The following is a 20,224-nucleotide window of genomic DNA, read 5'->3' as shown; positions in this document are numbered from 1 at the left end:
TTTGGTCCCTTATCATGCCCATTTTTGCATTAAACGTTCCCTTCATCTCTCCAATTTTCTTGAAAAGATCTCTGGTCCTCCCTATTCTATTGTTTTCTTCTATTTCTTTGCACTGTTCATTTAAGAAGGCATTCTTATCTCTTCTAGCTATTCTCTGGAATTCTGCATTCAATTGGGCATATCTATGTTTTTCTCCCTTGCCTTTCGCTTCCCTCCTTTCCTCAGCTATTTGCAAAGCTTCCTCAGACAGCCATTTTGCTTTCTTGCATTTCTTTTTCTTTGGGATGGTTTTGGTTGCTACCTGTTGTACAATGTCGCGAACCTCTGTCCATAGTTCTTCAGGCACTCTGTCTATCAGATCTAATTCCTTAAATCTATTTGTCACCTCTACTGTATATTCAACAGGGATATGATTCAATTCATACCTGAGTGGCCTAGTGCTTTTCCCTACTTTCTTCAGTTTAAGCCTAAACTTTGCAAGGAGAAGCTCATGGTCTGAGCCACAGTCAGCTCCTGGTCTTCTTTTTACTGACTGTATAGAGCTTCTCCATCTTTGGCTGCAGAGCATATAGTCAATCTGATTTCTGTGTTGACCGTCTGGTGATGTCCATGTGTAGAGCCGTCTCTTGGGTTGTTGGAAAAGAGTGTTTGCTATGACCATCGTATTCTCTTGACAAAATTCTATCAGCCTGTGCCCTGCTTCATTTTGTACTCCAAGGCCAAACTTGCCTGTTATTCCAGTTATCTTTTGGCTTCCTACTTTAGCATTCCAATCCCCCATGATGATAAGGACATCATTTTTGGGTGTTAGTTCTATAAGGTGCTGTAGGGCTTCATAGAACCGGTCAATTTCTTCCTCTTCAGCACTGGTGGTTGGGGCATAGACTTGGACTACTGTGATATTGAATGGTTTGCCTTGGATTCGAACTGAGATCATTCTGTCATTTTGAGGATTGTATCCCAGTATTGCTTTTCCTACTCTTTTATTGACTATGAAGGCTACTCCATTTCTTCTGAGGGATTCTTGCCCGCAGTAGTATACCTGATGGTCATCTGAATTAAATTCACCCATTCCTGTCCATTTTAGTTCGCTGATACCTAAGATGTCGATGTTCAGTCTTGTCATCTCTTGTTTGACCACGTCCAACTTTCCTTGATTCATGGATCTTACATTCCAGGTTCCTATGCAGAAAAAATCTTTACAGCATCGGACTTTCCTTTCACCACCAGACACATCCACAGCTGAGCGTCCTTTCGGCTTTGGCCCAGTCGCTTCATTCTTTCTGGCGCTACTAGTACTAGCCCTCTGCTCTTCCCCAGTAGCATATTGGACGCCTTCCGACCTGAGGGGCTCATCTTCCAGCGTCATATCGTTTTGCCTTTTGGTACTGTCCATAGGGTTTTCATGGCAAAGATACTGGAGTGGGTTGCCATTTCCTTCTCCAGTGGATCACGTTTTGTCAGAACTCTCTGCTATGACCTGTCCATCTTGGGTGGCCCTGCACGGCATAGCTCATAGCTTCATTGAATTACGCAAGCCCCTTCGCCACGACAAGGCAGTAATCCATGAAGGGGAATGTTACTTTAGATTCAAAATTTAAATCTTTGCTCAGCTAGACAAAATGCACTTTGTGTTCTGGGCTGTCACGAAGGACATGGGGTCAAACTATTCTCCAAAGCACCTGTAAAGGTAAAGGTAAAGGTTCCCCCACACGTGTGTGCTAGTCGTTTCCGACTCTAGGGGCCGGTGCTCATCTCCGTTTCCAAGTCGAAGAGCCAGCGCTTGTCCGAGGACGTCTCCATGGTCATGTGGCCGGCATGACTAGACGCCAAAGGCGCACGGAACGCTGTTACCTTCCCACCGTAGTGGTCCCTATTTTTCTACTTGCATTTTTATGTGCTTTCGAACTGCTAGGTTGGCAGAAGCTGGGACGAGTAACAGGTGCTTACTCTGTTACGCGGCACTCAGGATTTGACCCGCCAAACTGCCGACCTTCTGATCGACAAGCTCAGCGTCCTAACCCACTGAGCCACCGCGTCCCTAAAAAGCACCTGAGGGCAGGTCAAAAATTAACAGGTGGAATCTCAGAAAGAGAGAACAAACCTAGAATCAAGGAGAAATTTCCTGTCAGTGATAACAATTAGTGGCTTGTCTCCAAAGCTTGTGGGTGCTCCATCACTGGAGGTTTTCAAGAAGAGACTGGGCAACTATTATCCAGAATGGTATAGGGTCTCCTGTTTGAGTAGTGGGTTAGACTGGAAGGCTTCCAAGGTCCCTTCCAACTCTATTATTCATTGTTCTACAAATTTTCCTTCTGATTCCCATCTATCATTGTTTCAAATTAAGAAAAGGCTGCTCCTCGAATTAAAAAAAATGCAAATTTCATTCTATATATTTATATGTGCATATAAATACAAAGAGTTCAGAAATGAGAAGCAACTTTACCTATTTTTTCCCTTCTTTTGCTGAAATGAGGAAAGGGCAAGGGGTAAATGAATTGCTCCATTTTAAAGGATGCCTTCATTTATTTATCGCTTCTAAAATAGCAAGAGAAAAAAGGAACAAAATGCAAAAAATAATTACAATGGATCTATTCTCGAAGAAAATGCATTAAAAGTGCTTTAAGAACTGAAAAAGGGGGATGGAAAACAGGAAAACAAAGGAGGGACAACGTGTAATAGATTGTTAGCATAATTAACAGGTTATCTTAAAGAATAAGGCTAAGAACAATGGGAAATAAGAAGGCTTGGAAAAACATTTGAACATTACTTAGTTTTCATCCCTTAAGAGCAAATAATGACTCTAGCCTAAGAAGGTCACACACATAACTGGATAATGGAATTTGCTGCCATCAAATATCATGAATGGACAACAATTAAATGGTTGAAATGCTGATTGGAGTAATTCGTGAAAAATTGGGGCATTTGTGATTGCAACTCTTGAATGCTTTAAAAATCCAAACTATGGGCAAGCACGCCCATGAACTTTTCAAAAGCAGCCAGAGAGTTCTTGTGTGCAAGTGACCATAACACTATCAGAGAACTCCAAATTTTGCTAAGTGACCCTCAAAAGTTGGGTGAGGTAACCTCAGTACACCGATTCTTCTTCAATCTGGACAACATATCATTGGTAGGAACTGCTTACTGCCCACCATGACTTTGTAATGGACAAAGATTTGGGTCCTATTTCTAGTTCTGGACAATCTTTTTAGACCAGATAACATATACGTGCTCACTACAACAATCCAAAGTCTTGCTATGTTGTGAGCATCAGGTCTGAAATAGGGAGGAAGGGCAGAGACAGAAGTAATTTCTAATTAAAACACTTCCTTGTCAAGATGAAGAAAATTAAATTTTAGCTCTAAGAGGGAAAGAAAATGAGCTACGTCATGTTTCATTTCCTTCAGACCATGAACTGTCACTTCAGCTTTCTTTGCAGGAGAGGTTATTTGAAGATGACATAATTAAAATATTGCAATGGCAGTTTTAAACATACATGGCAGTTGTTTATTAAATTGACACACAACCGGTGGTTATTGCTTTTTTTTCTTCTTTTTTAAAAAAGTCTTCTTTCTTTTAACTGAACTATGTGCATTCTTGATATTATTTGTGCCCTCTTGTGCTTGCATAATGCTTCTCCTCATGTTTAACTGGCTGGTGAAGCAACAAATTATTTTGACCCTACAAGACTTTTCTCTTTTTTTTCTGAATGAAGTGGGAATCAATAAATGTGTTTGACAACCGAAAGGTACTCCAAAAAAAGAATTTAAAAAGTTTTAAATTAAATGAAAGGGTTTAGGCCAAATAGTTGTTTTGATTTTAGATTCTGGGTGAAGAAGTCACCAATAGATGAGGTTAGGAATGAAAATGAGGTTTAACACATAGTGGCTAACTAACCGTAGGTCCATAGTTTTGAAAATAAGTAAACGAACAGCTTCTATGTAGGACGGACAGGCAGCGAAGACTAGCAGACTGTATCCATGAACACCAGTTAGCAGTCAGAAGACATGAGAACTCCTTAATATTGCAAGACATGGACAGCTTCAACCACAGTTCCAACTGGGAAATTGTGAGCAAAAATACTCAAATTCCAAGAGAATTCTGGGAAGCCTGGCACTCAGAAAAATCAGCCATCGACAGGCACATAGAAATAAACAACATCTATATACAATTCAAAAGAAAGAATCAAAAATCTAAAATGGAAACAAAAAGACCAAAACATATCCTTGCTAGCAATCAACACTCAAATAAGTAGATATTAACCAATGAACACTAGACAACAATCAAGAAGTAAACAATATCCCAGTCAAGGAACTATCAATACAGACAAACAAGCTAACAGTAAACCTATGGCTTAACATGCTATACAAACCCAGGTAATTGTGGTTTACTCTACAAACAATCATTTAACACAGTGAAGGAATCCAATCTAGATGTGCTATAAAATGCACATTTCTCTCTACCCCGGGAATGTGTTTTTTTTTTTAATATAAAAGCAGGGAATAAATTGATGGGGATCATTTAAAGGATGAAAGCAAGGGAAAACTTTAATCTGCTGAAAAATGTCTAATATATTCGCTGGAGGGATATCCTCGATGAAACCAACCCTTTTGGTACTTTTTACACTTAATTACTTTTAACCTTTTTTTTAAGTTGAGAAAACTAGACTTTGTGTGCTGGAGCAGTGCTTCAAAACTAAGAAAAAGTGGTAAAAATGAGATCATTCTGGGGTTCCTTCCTAATTTCATAGCAACATTTTAATCAGAATTCCAGTGCTATATATTTGTACTTTTCCTCCATAATTGCAAAAAAAACCCCTCCACTCTCGTTGGGAAAGATAATCGACGTTCATATTTTATAAGTGATTCTCCAGCTGACTCAACGCATTTTGAAGAGAGAGTGAAATCCAAGTAAGATTTAAAGGAAGGTTTGATTGACATCTTGGAGATTCCCCCTCCCCCCATTCTTTAGGGTATAATTCAACAATTTATCTAAAGCTAGCTCTTTTCAAGGCAATGCCATTTATGTCACAGATGTCTGTCAATATTTCGCTTGTCTTTTAATTGCACTAACTTAACATTTAAAAAGCATAATTAGTCACAATACATAACTGCCTTATTAGTCATACGTTCGGTTGTAAAAATGGAACAGCTGGGAGACTTTGCCCACTGACTCTGGGTGGATAAATGTGGGGAAAAGCCTCTTATTTCCGTTCCTAGCTGGTGGTAAGCTTGGAATCCCTGAAGTATTTCACACTCAGGTTGCATTCATATTCCCATCTGGCCATAAAGTTCTCTGGATGGCTTGGTGGTTGCCCAGCCCTCAAATATATATTTTTTATTTCATATGGATATTATGACCAAGGTCCCCAAAGCTAAAAACATAGCAATAGAAGAGAATATTTGCAGCTCAGGGTTGAACTGATTTGGTGGTCTCTGAGGTTGGTTGCTTTCTTGCAGATGTTGCATGACCCAACTAGGTAACATCATCAATGCTAGGAGGGAGTGGGGTGTGCAGAAGAAGGAGGAGGAGAAGGAGGACAACTATGGGGTCCTTGGTGGTCTCTGAGGTTGGTTGCTTTCTTGCAGATGTTGCATGACCAAACTAGGTAACATCATCAATGCTAGGAGGGAGTGGGGTGTGCAGAAGAAGGAGGAGGAGAAGGAGGACAACTATGGGGTCCTTGGTGGTCTCTGAGGTTGGTTGCTTTCTTGCAGATGTTGCATGACCAAACTAGGTAACATCATCAATGCTAGGAGGGAGTGGGGTGTGCAGAAGAAGGAGGAGGAGAAGGAGGACAACTATGGGGTCCTTGGTGGTCTCTGAGGTTGGTTGCTTTCTTGCAGATGTTGCATGACCAAACTAGGTAACATCATCAATGCTAGGAGGGAGTGGGGTGTGCAGAAGAAGGAGGAGGAGAAGGACGACAACTATGGGGTCCTTGGTGGTCTCTGAGGTTGGTTGCAGATGTTGCATGATCCAACTAGGTAACATCATCATGCTGGGAAGGAGTGGGATATGCGGAGAGGAGGAAGAAGAGGAGGAGGACAACTATAGGGCCCTTGGTGCTCTCTGAACTTGGTTGTTTTCTTGCAGATGTTGGAATACCCAACTAAGTAACAGAGAGAGGAGGAAGAGGAGGAAAACTGTGGAGTCCTTGGTGCTCTCTGAGGTTGGTGGTTTTCTTGCAGGCGTTGCATGACTCAACTAGGTACCATCACCAGTTCATTGTTGGGTCATGCAACATCTACAAGAAAACAACCAAGCTCAGAGAGCACCAAGGACCTCACAGCTAAGATATATTTTCTAAGCTAGTTCTTCTTTTGTTAAATCAAAGAAGCTCAATTCAAGATAGAGTTAGAAGTCAGTCGTGTCTCTTTGGGAGTTTGTCTGAGACTTTGTCAACTTTGATTCCGGTCGAAGCAAATCCTTGGGGAAACTTCCTTTTTTTGGCCTCACCTTATTGGATAAGCTTGTCTGTTCTCTAAGGAGGCAAATCAATCACATGTTGACAAAGTGTGTGGCCTTGCTTTCTGGCAATATTCACCTTTAGCCTAGACAAAACCTTGGCCAGATTTAAATAAAGGAGTTGGATCCAAGACATCCAGACAGGTTTCCCATCTCTACAACCCTCCACAGTTTTCTGGGCTATCCCCACCTATTTTACATGCCCCACACAGAAGTTTTCTCTAGCTCGAACTGATGTATTAAACATCAGGGCAATCCATTCTTTTGCATTTTTAAGTTTCGCATTAGTTTTTTTTTTATCTCTGCAATTGTCATTTTAATAAAAGTGTTACTTAAAAAAATATTCAACACTTATTTATGATGCTGCCAATTCCTCCCCCCCCATTGTACATCCTTCAACTAAAAGAAAACACACATTACTCACACACCACACACTCGTTCACGCACCAATGTGGCTGTTACACTTGTAAATGAAAATGGAATGATAATAACACAATGAAAGGTTTCAGAGAGGTTAGCTCACTTCTGTTTATGCAAATTGGGGGTGTCAGCATGGAGATATATTTAAAGGGAGATTATTCCTTGTTTCTCCCCATGTGTTGAATTAGCCAGCTACGTGGCAATAGTGTTCACTTCTGTTTTGCAAGTTGAGGAGGATTTTTTTTACAGCATCCCTATTCTTTGATGGCTCAGAATTTTAATCTGAACCAAAGAAGCATTCAGCTCCTTATCCCTTCTTACCTCACAAGCTCTAAACCTTCTTCTTTTCTTCACTGACAAAGCCTGATAAAGCTCATTTCTTCTCTCTCCAACCCACTTTTCATATCAAATTGCTTCCTATTTTTCCCCAGTATCTTCTTGACATTGATGGATCCTAAAGATGACACTTCTGAGTTGCAAATATTTCCTCCTCCTCCTCCTCCTCCTCCTCCTCCTCCTCCTCTTCCTCCTCCTCCTGATCCTCCTGCTCCTCCTGCTCCTCCTCCTCCTCCTCTTCCTCCTCCTGCTCCTCCTGCTCCTCCTCTTCCTCCTCCTGCTCCTCCTGCTCCTCCTCCTCCTCCTCCTCCTCCTCCTCTTCCTCCTCCTCCTCCTCCTGCTCCTCCTGCTCCTCCTCTTCCTCCTCCTGCTCCTCCTGCTCCTCCTCCTGCTCCTCCTGCTCCTCCTCCTCCTCTTCCTCCTCCTGCTCCTCCTGCTCCTCCTCTTCCTCCTCCTGCTCCTCCTGCTCCTCCTCCTGCTCCTCCTGCTCCTCCTCCTCCTCTTCCTCCTCCTGCTCCTCCTGCTCCTCCTCTTCCTCCTCCTGCTCCTCCTGCTCCTCCTCCTGCTCCTCCTGCTCCTCCTCCTCCTCTTCCTCCTCCTGCTCCTCCTGCTCCTCCTCCTGCTCCTCCTCCTCCTCCTCCTGCTCCTGCTCCTCCTCTTCCTGCTCCTGCTCCTGCTCCTGCTCCTCCTCCTGCTCCCCCGCTCTTTGCAAACTGTGTGCTCTAATGTCTATGAAAGTTCTCAGTCATCCACATCATGTTTGTCCTAAAAAGTTTTTTTATTTTATTTTAAAGGCATCTGGACTGGATTCCCCAGCAGTTAGTTAGAACAGAAGATGCTTCTTGGATGAGAGGCAAAAATGTCTTAAAGAAAAACCAGAAAGTCCAGTTGCCTTTAAAATAAAAGCTCCTTCAGGATGTGTGTTCTAATATTATTATACGGCCCTTTCCAAGCATGGGAAAATGGAAAAAAACACCCCTAGTTTAGAATAAGTAACACAACTGATCTGCTACAAATTATATGTAGAATATATATAGAATAAAGAATATATTTGAGTACATGCATTTTTTTTCTTTTTTGTCATATTTATGTAGTGAATATTGGAGGTGGTGACCCTTTGAGAGCTGTATGCAATGAAATTTCATTTTAATGTATGCCAATTAGTGTACATTTAAAGTGACAATAAAGTATTCTATTCTATTCTATTCTATTCTATTCTATTCTATTCTATTCTATTCTGTTCTGTTCTGTTCTGTTCTGTTCTGTTCTGTTCTGTTCTGTTCTGTTTTTGTTCTATTTTATTCCTTATTCTATTCTGTTCTGTACTATTCCATTCTATTTTATTCATCACTGGGAGATCAAATCCCAATATTATTCAGCTATCTAAACAATTCTTTTTTTTCCATCTGTGGCTTCTACATCATATTTTTCTAAACAAGCCATCCAAAGATCACACCAACAAAGGGCCTCCTGAGTTCCAGGTAAGATGACAAGGTGAGAAACAGGCAGTAACCAACAAGCCTTGTGTTGTTGGGGTCTGTTTTGTTCAACAAATCATGGAAACCACTTGAGACTTACTTCACGGTCCAACATGGCTGGAGACACCACCGTGACGATGTCCCCTTTCTCTGGGTCAATGTAGAACATGTTCGGAGATGGTTTGTCTGGAGTCTGCTTCAGAATGTTGTATCTCAACACAGCATTATCTGTGGATGGGTCATCTGCATCAGATGCCGTCACCCGCATAACAGTACTTCCTGGAGCATGGAAGAAGGAGCAGAAGAAGTCCAAATTTTATTTCCAGCAACAAGGCATTAAAGCAGATTAAGCAACTGATTGCTATCCATTTGGCATCTAGCTTGCAGAGTCTGGTGCTTCCTGTTTAGAAAATAAGATTCTGATAAGAGAAGAGAAAAATAAGATGAATTGAAACAATTCTCACTTATATCGTTTCATTGTCCTTTTATTTTTTTCACTTAACTAGGTAGACATTATACATTAGAGCAGAGGTGCTCAACTTTGGCAACTTTAAGACTTGTGGACTTCAGCTCCCAGAATTCCTCAGCCAGCATGAGGAGTCTGGTCACTTACAAAAGGCCTCTGTAGTAAACTGGGTTAGAGAGAGAGCGAATGACTCGCCCTAAGTAAGCCTTGAATTTTGTTGGTCTATCAATTCCATGGTCTAGTCCAGCTGTGTCCAACCTTTGCAAAGATTGTGGACTTCAACTCCCAGAATTCCCCATGCTGGCTGGGGAATTTTGGGTGTTGAAGTCCACAAGTCTGAAAGTTGCCAAGGTTGAACATTGCTGCAGTAGGTGTTTCTAATGAATCCAGCTTAAAACCGGATTGCAGCTGTACCAGATAAACAAATGATGGGATTCGTGACTGTATAATCACATAAAGGTGCACTTAAAAGAGACTCAAGGGACTCCTAGTTTATTACAACATATCCTTCCTTCCAAATGGCCCAGCCTGCTTTTTCAAAACCAACCAACGGCTTGTTCTTAAAACCTCTTCAAGGGGGATATATTGATGGTTATTCCCTTGCAAGAAATGGATTGGGCATTTAGCAGGACACATTCTCCCGAATTTCCTGGTGGAGAACTTATCCTCTGTTAACCATATGACTGTAAATTCAATTAGGAGCCTTTAATGAATTTTCCATGCCCACCTCATTAAGCATATTCTTCTGCAGCCTAGTTATCTCCCCCGCTGTGAGCAAGTTGTAATTAGAAAAAGCAGGGGATTATTAACCCTGAAGTGCGAAGGCCGCCCGTACTTTCCCAGATCTAGCAGTCCAATTTACTGGAAACGGCTTCTCTCACTTGCATTTCAATCGGTACTTATCTCTCCTTCACCTGCAGTCCAACTTCTGAAATGAGGTTCTGACTAGACAGCTGCCAGAAAGCTTAGCCTGAGTTGGCTCTGCAGAGTCCCTTTTCTTTTGCAAAAAATAAAAAAAATATAAAAAAAATCAAGGGACGGGGGAGTTGAGAAGTTTTAGTCTTTCCACATTTCTTTCTTTTTTGTTCTGCATTCTTGAATGTTCTCCTAGTTTAATGGCACCATTTCCATCCCCCTCGCATTGTTTCCTGCTCAGCCTCTCCAGGCATGGATAAAAAACATTTATGTCAGTTTGTGGTAAGGAAAGACGAAATGACACAAATGATTCTGTGAAATGTTTCGCCGCTTACTTACTTACTTACTTTTTTTTTGGCTAACATCCAGATACACCACTAAGCTCAAGTAAAATGCTCCTAATAACACAAAGGAGTAAAACCATGGTCAGCGGTTTAAAACCAAAACCCAAGAAGCAGAAAACTATCTAGGTTTATGTGATCTAAGTCTCTAAAAGGTGGGGAGACAGTTGGGTCCTTCCTTTTACAGACAACCAACCAACCCACAACCGAGAAGGATGTTGATAAGCATGTTGAGTATCCACACATAATACAAATCTGTCTATAGGCAAGAATCCATCCAGACCTATTAAACAGAACATCCCTAGCATTATTCCCATCACAAAATTTTAGTCTTCTGAAAAGATTCATTTCCCAAGGTTCGTAAACTGCCTCCTTCTAACTTTGTGTCATTTATAAATGCTTCCATGCATTAATCAAATGCCTGGCTGCTGAAGTATCAAACAACAGCCTACAAAATTATTATATGACAGACAGGTGCAGGCGTGTTGTATCAACACAATTAGTGGACCCATCATCACTTTGCTAAATATTTGCAGCCAATTCTCTTTTTCAAAAAAAAAATTATTTTTTGGTTGCTTCACTATGCAGTGCTGAAGCTGCAGTAAAACAAATTCTCTTGTTAAAAGTGTAATAAATGCATGACAATTTGCCTAGTCGTACCAGATTATGAGAAACTAAACCTCTTTAGAGATTCATTTTTCTTTCACAGCATTTGACATCCAGTGTAGTTATATAGTAATTAAGATGATAGACTAGACCAGGAGTGTCCAGCCTTAGTGACTTTAAGATCTGTGGACTTCAAGAATTCCCCAGCCAGCCTTGCTGGAAATTGAAGTCCACCAGTCTTAAAGTTCCCAAGGTTGGACACCCATGGAGTAGAACATGGCCTGTGGAAGCTCATGGCTTTAATTTGGGCAACTCATTCTCTCCCCAGTCCAGTTTATTGCATGGGCCTTTTGTTAGAGGAGAATGTGATCAGACTGCTGGCCCTCGGGCTGGATGTGTCATGTGGAAGCTGTGCCCACCCCACCCCAGGGGCAAAAAGTTGTGATATGTCATGACAAATCACGTGACGCGGCAAGTTGGACATCCCTGGACTAAAGACATGGCTGGTGGAGGACGTCTGGGAACTAAAGTCCACAAGTCTTAAAATTGCCAAATTTGAAGGCCCCCCCGATTGAAATCTACCCAACTGAATAAATATTACTCATGGAAACAGGGAAGTGTTCCTGATATGCCACCATTGTGCTTTAATCTGATGACTGGGTGAGTGCAGTAGGCACGAGCAGAGAACAAGACCCCCTCAATAATTATGAAAAGCCTGCGTAATTCATTGTGATCAAAATAATTCAACTTTTAGAGAAGTGGCATGGTGAAGGGGAAATGGCTGGTTGTGACAGTCATCACAACTAATTAGATGTTTGACTGTCAATTTGTACTTTAAAGAAAAACAAACTCCGGGGAAGCCACAACAAATGGGAGAAGAAAGATCTATTCTCTTTCCAATCAAGTACATTTGAATTGCAGCTGCAAATATTAACATGGTGTTTATTAAACTTGGAGGCTTCACCCAGTCGGTAGTCTGTTTAGTGGAAATTAATGAGCTACAGGCCAAGTTTTCCTACAGTCTCCAAGAATTCTGTTTCTCCCAATACACACAGCTATTTAATGCAAGCCATTTCAAAGGTTCAAGCTGCCCTTTCAGAATTCATTTATTCTAGAGCCTTGGGTCAAATCAGTGAATGGACTAGCTTCAGGTATTCTTTTTCTAGTAGTTTTTCTGTCTAATAAGTTCTAAAAGATGCCAGTGGTAAAATTCATGGCACCATTGACAAATCAATTGAAAATGCAATGGAGAGCTAGGTTCTGATTTACAAATCCATCCAGTAGCTGATCAAACATGCGTCCTCAAATTCAGACAAATTCCTTTACTTTCCATGAAATGAACCTTTTAAGTCCAGCTATTAGAAAGTTGCAAAAAATGGGAGCATTGCTTTCTGATGGGAGAGTTTCCTAAAAGTATCTTGGTGGCTAACATGGTTTAGCAAACATTCTTCTTGTGAAGTTTGAATGGTAAACAGCTGATAGACTTAATCCATGCATTATTAATTTGGAAGAGAGAAGCAGGCTGAGCTGGAAGGTGGGGTTAAATGTGTCATCAGTTTGGAATCATTGCACAGCCAGAAGAGACTCAAGTCCAACTCTCATGAATTCTGTTGACTCTTATCTAAGTGCCAGTTTAGCTTCAGCCAGATTCTTGTGTATAGGTAATGATAATAAAGTGTTCAGTGCTTTGAATTGAGCGAGTGTTCCTAGTTCTTTGTGCCTGACATGAACAGATGGAAAGAATACTTAGCATCAGATCAAGTAAAAAAAAGTCGTTGGCGCTGTTTGAATTTGTTCTACCAGCAGCAAGATCTGACTGCTGGCCCAGTGATGGATTGTATTGCAAATCAGGGCTGTTTCCAGAGGAGGCAGAGAGGACCTGGAGCTTATGGAGCGAAGGAACTGGATGAGGCTGTTGGCAGGCCCAGAGGAAGAGAGAGAGGCTTTTGGAGGAGTTGGTGGCGGCGGCAGCAGTGTGCTCCAGGGGCGAAAAGAAGCAAGGCCTCTTTAAGGAAAGGGTGGAAGAGTCAGGATCAGAAAAAGGAAAGAAGGCGAGGTTGTCAGAATACAAGCTAACTTGAGGGCTAATCCACACGGAGCCCCATTTCCATCTGTCCTGTTTGCCATCGTTCACTCCCTAGAGACTAAAATGGACAATGTGAAATTTGAGCGGGCCCCGAACAAGGAGTATATATAGGAGGTGGTGACCCTTTGAGAGCTGTATGCAACGAAATTTCATTTTGATGTATGCCGATTGGTGTACATTCAAAGTGACAATAAAGTTATCATCATCATCAAACAACCATTTATTAGGGTTAGGTTAAGGTCAAGTAATAGCTAAACAGAAAAACACTTACACAGTCCACCCCCTGAGCTTCTGAAAATAAAAGAAGTTCTCCCAGCACAATCAACAGCTCCTGTCACTTCTTTCAACTTTCTTTCTGTTCAAATTATAAAACTGCTGCCAGGAATTCTTATGCTCATAAAATATTCCCTTTCGCCAAACAGGAAGCTGTCCCAAGCTGCGGTTCTCGTAACTTGCCATATGGATCAACCACAAATAGAAGCTAAGGTTCCCTGGCCTAAACTTAGTATCTCCTAACAGTTCTATACCCAGCACTATGTTTAGAATTCTTCCCCCCCACCCCCATGAATGACATTATCTATGTAAAAGCATTCAGCTCTTCCCACATTTTAAATGTTGAATATTTCTAGCACATGACACTCTCTGGACTCACTTCCTTGGTTTAAACATAGACAGTTCCACTGCGACCGTGTGAAATGTTAAAAATATTGCTAAAGCTACTGAGAAAGAGGTTAAAATCTCAGGTATGACAGCAATCAGTCAGAAATGACTTATAAGGCAAAGCAATTGTACATAGGAATTACTTTCCCACTGAATGTTCTCATAAAACATGAGCCGAAGTGGAGATTTATGACCAGGTCAAATTTTAGCAATTTCAATGTTTAACCTTACCCACTGTCTCTCCACCCCTCCTCCCGTTTCTCACCCCAGGGAGTTTTATATGTGTTTGGATTTAAGAAAGTATTTATGTGCTAAGGTTACATGGAATGAGTTATATCCACCTTCATTTTTAGAAGCAGCATGTCAGCAGAGCTTCTGCTGAACACTGAGAATCCGTTTAAGAGGCTGGTGCAGACTGGGTTGAAGGCAGGATAGGAGGGCGTCATTGTGGGAAACAGAATGTGGTTTGCAAGAGGCTGATCAGGGTAGGATCAAACTGAACAATTTCAATAAGGAGGCAGAAAGCACCTGAAGAATTTTTATTTTTAGACCTCTGATTTTTTTTCAACCAGTGAAGTCTACAAATATTAATATTAATGGAAATGGAACACAGTTGGGAGGCAGTAGTCATCAGGATTGTATTATTATTATGGTTGTTTGCACAGTAGCCAGATGTTTAGACTGGATTTGGCATTTTTATCCACCTATTGTCCTTTCTATGGACCTGGAATAAGCAGATGTGGATGACTGATGGCATTAAACATCTCATCACAGGTTGTAAGCTGTTCCAAGTCAAGCTGTCTTTTATAATTGACCGATGGAGATTTTGTCAATGCCCATGGTGTTCAAGTAGTACTCCAGATGTTTCAGAATTGCACCCAAGGTGCCTGTTACTATTGGTACTATCTTTGTTTATTATTATTATTAACAAACCAAACCAATTCTAATAGTGTCTGATTAATGATAGCTTACTCTTCAAAAGCAGCTGCAACAGTAGCACCAACACAGCCTTAACACTGTTTCTTTGTTAACCGGAAATCGATAAGCTTTTTGAAAAATTTCAGAATTCTTTGAAAGTTTGATAAACTTATTGATGAGAAGAAGTAAGAAGAGGTTTATTGATACAGTTCTCTAGTGACGACTTCTGAGCCAAGGTCGCAGTCACAGAATAAGTAGAGAAGTCTTCTGGGTTGATCACTAGCACGTTTCCACTTCTAGACCTAGACTTGATCGACCCACAATTCAATTTAAGATAAGGCATTTTCGCTGTGGATTGCAACTATGAACCTATATGGAGATAATCCTTTTTGCTATTGACACCCTTCTTATCTTTACAAGGCCAAATGGGCAAAATCCACCTAAAACTAAATACTGTATTTTTGTCTCTTTTTCCAGATTGCTATTTCACCTGGCAGCTTCCAATCCAAGCCATTTTATAGTTTAACCTATTCTATCACACAAATGCACTTAACTCTCAGATTATGCTGGGCCAACTCTTCATTTTTCCCCTAAGCGAGCCAGGATTGTTTGCCATAATTCAAATTTGATTTCAGATTTTACAGGCTGTTTAAATGCAGGCGCAGGCTTTATAGTCTAGAACGGCTAAGCACAGAGCTTACTAAAAGAAATAAATCTTGCAAAGGCCTCTGCCTTATCTTTTCTTTTTATAACCATCCCTCAAGCTGCTGCACTTCGACTTTCTCCGATTTTCATCTTGCCTTTGCAGTTGAGTTGAAGAAAAGATAGTCAAGTAAAATGGCAAGAAAAAGGAGGAAGTTTCAAGTTCAAATGTGTAAAGGTAAAAGGTAAAGGTTCCCCCGCACATGTATGCTAGTTGTTTCCAATTCTAGGGGCCGGTGCTCATCTCCGTTTCAAAGCCGAAGAGCCAGCGCTTGTCCGAGGACGTCTCCGTGGTCATGTGGCCAGCATGACTAGATGCCAAAGGTGCACGGAACGCTGTTACCTTCCCACCGTAGTGGTCCCTATTTTTCTACTTGCATTTTTACGTGCTTTCGAACTGCTAGGTTGGCAGAAGCTGGGATGAGTAACAGGCGCTCACTCTGTTACGCGGCACTCGGGATTCGACCCACCAAACTGCTGACCTTCTGATCGACAGGCTCAGCGTCCTAACCCACTGAGCCACCGCGCCCCAAATGTGTGCTTGGCCATAAAACTAATGTGTCAAGAACAGTGGAAAGGTTTATTCAACCTACTAAGTCATCGTGTTCTTGGCTTGGCTTCAGATCAGCCTGATAACTAATCTCAGTGGTTAATCATAGTTTATAAGTAAATCTTAGCCTTGTTTATACCAAAATTAAAACAAGCCAGGATATGGCTAGTGGGTGAACCAAGAGTACTGTATCTTTCAGCCTGTCTTATCTAATATAGAGAAAAGGGAGGGAAAAAGCTGTGTATTAAGATGAAAATTAAGGAAAAGCAGAAAAGAATTGTGTATGATAGCACTTGGACTTACATACTGCTTCACAGTGCTCTACAGCCCTCTCTAACCCTAAGCATATTGACCCCCAACAATCTGGGTCCTCATTTTATCAACCTTGGAAGGACGGAAGGCTGAGTCTACCTTGAGCCGGTCAGGATCGAACTGCTGGCAGTCGGCAGAGTTAGCCTGCAATATTGCACTCTAACCACTATGTCACCACGACTCCTGATGACCAGCGACTGGCAATGTGAATAAATATAAATTCTATATAGCATATATTCAGTGGTTAAGATGCTGGGCTTGTCGGCTGGAAAGTTGACAGCCCAAATTTGAGATCCGAGCACCACGAGACGGGGTGAGCTCCCGTCCTCACCCCAGCTCTTGCCAACCTAGCAGTTCAAAAGCATGCAAATGCGAGTAGACAAATAGGTACCACTTCAGTGGGAAGGTAATACATGACTGTAGAAATGTCTTTGGACAGCACTGCCTCAATGGCCTTGAGCACCACCCCTTACAGTCGGCAACAACTAGCAAAGTAAAATCCACAGGAACTCCTTTTTATTATATAGGATATAAATTATATTAAAACTCTAACAAAATTCACTTGGGCAAACCCACAGATACAAGGATTTGATCTTTAAGTAATCCACCCGCCGTTGTTTAAGTGGTGCTTCCTCGAATTAGCCCAAACAAGCTGATTCAGTTAATATAGAATCTGGTGTTAATTCAATATCCTATAATACTCCAACATATGTCTTTTCCTGCTTCATGTGTGAGTCTAACGGTGTCTCTAACATTTAGCACTGCAATCACATCCTTTCGCTAATTAGATGGCCTTTTTAACTACACGCTTCCCCAAAAAACAATCCATAATGCACTGGCTCATTTTAGCCAACCCCATTTAAGTTGCAAAGACCTTTGCAACTGTTTATTTGTTTAGGATAATGGTGTTTACCATCAAGCAGCACAAGTATTAATTTCCACACAACTGTGGCTAGGTGCGAAGTAGGTCTCAAATTGAGAAACTCATTGTCACCTCCAGAACAAAGCCATCCTTGCAGTCTTCCTGGCAAGAACAATGCAGCTAGATCATAGATTTGACTTAAAATGTTGGATTTTTTTTTCTTCTTTTGCCAAATGTCATGTTCTTTACAACTGGACGTTACAGGGCTATCTTCGTGTCTGGCTCATAAGTTCTTTTAAGAGAAATTAATCACCCTTTTTACACTGCTATATTATCCACCATTATTCAATTCCAACAGTACAGAGAACATTATATTTTGAGGTTGATGAATTGGGGATATTACATATTTTATGACTTCATCTATTTGCACTTTGTTGTTTCCCTTTGAATGGGATGTTTAACGGGCTGCATGTTAAACCTCTATTATTAAATTTGTCATCAAAGCAAAAGTAGTCTCTCATCACCACTGCACCCATCCAGCCCCCACTTTGCATTTTCTGATGTTTGCAGAGGGGCCATCGAGAGAGTAAATCATAAGAATTATTGTTTTAAACCAAATAATAACCCATTATAGGCTTACAATGTGGGTTCTCCTGCTGTCTTGTTCGTTTTATATTTCATCCCCCGTAACCATATACCTGGCATGTAAGAAGAAGGAGAACATCTCATCTGGGATGTCCTGTCTAAAATATGACCTATTTTTTTTTAATCCCATTTATATCCCGCCCTTCTCCAAAGACTCAGGGCGGCTTACAATCTAAAGCACAATGTGCTTAGCAATAGCCTTCATTCTGTGTATATGCCTGCTTATTAGGGCTTTCACACACCCCCCAAGCGGCATTATTACAAAGTCAGCTTAATTGCCCCCAACAATCTGGGTCCTCATTTTACCTACCTCGGAAGGATGGAAGGCTGAGTCAACCTTGAGCCTGGTGGGACTCAAACCTGCACTAATTGCAGGCAGCTGGTGTTACTTAAGGAGGCATTAGCCCACTGCTCCACCAAGGCTCTTTTTAGAGATGATATTTAAATTCTCTCCTTCAACTGACAGAAATGGCCACGTGAGATAAGGAATTTGGGCAATTGGTCCACCTTTCTGAAAGTTATCCAGGCTGAGTAACAAATGGGAGGGGTCCTTAGATGGGCTAGGAGGGGCTATTGCCTCAAAAGTAGGAAGGGAGAAGACAAAAGCTAAATTTGATTCAAATTGGAATTGGGTTGTAATTAAATTAAATGGTGCTTTAGTGTCAGGACCCACCCCAATCCACATCTTAGGAAAATAAAGAACTCTTGGAGCCAGGTCTTGTCCAAAAGGAGTTTTTACTAGGACATGATCGGTTGTGGAAATACAAGACAGGATCTGGCATTGTGTTACACTTTGATACTTTATAAAGAGTTCCAAGTTCAACCCCCTCCCCTCAAACCCATTTGGTCAGACCCACATCAATTTAACTTAGGTGTCAAACCCTTTCGTGGGAAAGAGGGATCTTCCCGTGTCTTTATGACTATTGCCTCCTTCCTTTTCAGATTCAAATGGAGATACTAACCAGATCTCCTTCTCCCTTCCCTCCCTTTGTTGTCCTCAGTTCAAAAGGTTTTCCCTGGTCTTTGAAGACAGCCTACAGGCAGGCTAAATAACCATCTTCTCTTCTCCCCTCGGGAAAATGGCGGAATCCAGGGAGGGGTGTAATATTTTAGACATACATTTATGAATGGGATATAAATGGATTCTGACATTTAGTACAAGTACTCTTCCCCTGTATAATTAATAGTTTCCATCTCCCATCTTATTAAAAGACGGAACCTTCATGCAATCTTTAGAAGAAGTCTTGGGTCTACACTTGAGTCTTCTCAGGAAAAAAACAACTACATAGAATTTCAGAGAATGGCTTATCCCTCTATCCAGTTTACACTCACTTTCTCCAACTTGGTGCTCTCTATAGATGCTGGTAGAGCAATTTCTGGAATTCCCAAAGAACTTGGGGTTGATTAATTAAACTAATTAGACATAATAACAAAGTGGTCATTGGCATTTGGGTGCTGATCCAAAGGAATTCTAAGCCAGATGAATCAGCACTTGTCTTCCTATTCCTAAATGTTTCTCCACTCACATACAACTGAGTGACTTTACGGTATCTTTTTAGACCATCAAGGCACTTTTTAAATCCCAATTTTGCACTAGGCTTGATTTCAGAGTCAGAGCCTGTGAACTTGAACTACTAAGTATCTTGAAGTTCAACATGTGGCCAACAATCAGGACTTCTCAGGACTTCTTTATGAGTAAAGTATAGCGGTTGATTGAGCATTAGAACTCACCGTCACCCACGCGGCTTTCATACCTAAGGCAGGACTAAAACTCACCATCTCCTGGTGATTGGTCCAAAGTCACCCAAGCCAGCTTTTACACCTAAGTAAGGCAAGACTAGAACTCACCACCTCCTGGTTTCTAGCTTGGTGCCTTCACTCCTAGACCAAACTGGCTCTTTTCCTGTTATTTTTTTCGCCCTTTCAATTTATTTCTTATTTGTACAATACCAAATCATCATGAGTTTTATATCTATTGAAGAATCAGTTTATTACAGTTGCTAAGTTGCTAGGCTAGAAGGAGGGAGATCCAGGTTCTGGAACACAGCTGGCTGACCTTGGACCTCTTTCTCAGTGTAAAACAGTGCCAGCTTGAAAAACCTGCCTGGAAAAACAAGCCCCCTTGTCACATCATGTATTCATAGCTTTGCGATGTGAGCTGAAACCAGCAAAGTGCAAGAAATAATCATGCAACTAAGCAGGATAAATGCTAGAAATAACAGCAGCAGTCCGTTATCCATGTGATTAACTTCCATCTTTCTCCTCTTCCTGCTAAAGGTGATTTAAGCAAGGCATGCCAATAGCAGAGAGCTCTTTCCCCAGCTTTGCTTCTGCCATTTCAATGGGCCATGCAAATATCTGGAGAAACCATTTATGAGGATAATGCATTAATCAATAGGGCCGTTTGCAAAGGCCTCTTAAATGTAAGGCAAACATTGCAAGGATTCAGCATATTTCTC

The 20,224-nt window shown here is 41.3% G+C and overlaps 1 protein-coding gene across 1 annotated transcript in view; it reads right to left on the bottom strand.

Annotated features, from left to right (window-relative positions):
* The window catches only part of CDH13 (cadherin 13), a 388,341-nt gene that overhangs the window by 98,811 nt on the left and 269,306 nt on the right, over window positions 1-20,224 (bottom strand). The window contains exon 7 of the mRNA XM_083370604.1: window positions 8,803-8,981. Coding sequence (XP_083226730.1) covers window positions 8,803-8,981 — 179 coding nt within the window. The remainder of the gene's footprint in view (window positions 1-8,802; window positions 8,982-20,224) is intronic.

The sequence above is a fragment of the Vipera ursinii genome (assembly GCF_947247035.1).
Source record: "Vipera ursinii genome assembly, chromosome: 10".
Classification (NCBI taxonomy): Eukaryota; Metazoa; Chordata; class Lepidosauria; order Squamata; family Viperidae; genus Vipera; species Vipera ursinii.
Note: the sequence above shows the minus strand (reverse complement) of the source record. Positions and strands in the feature narration are given on the sequence as shown.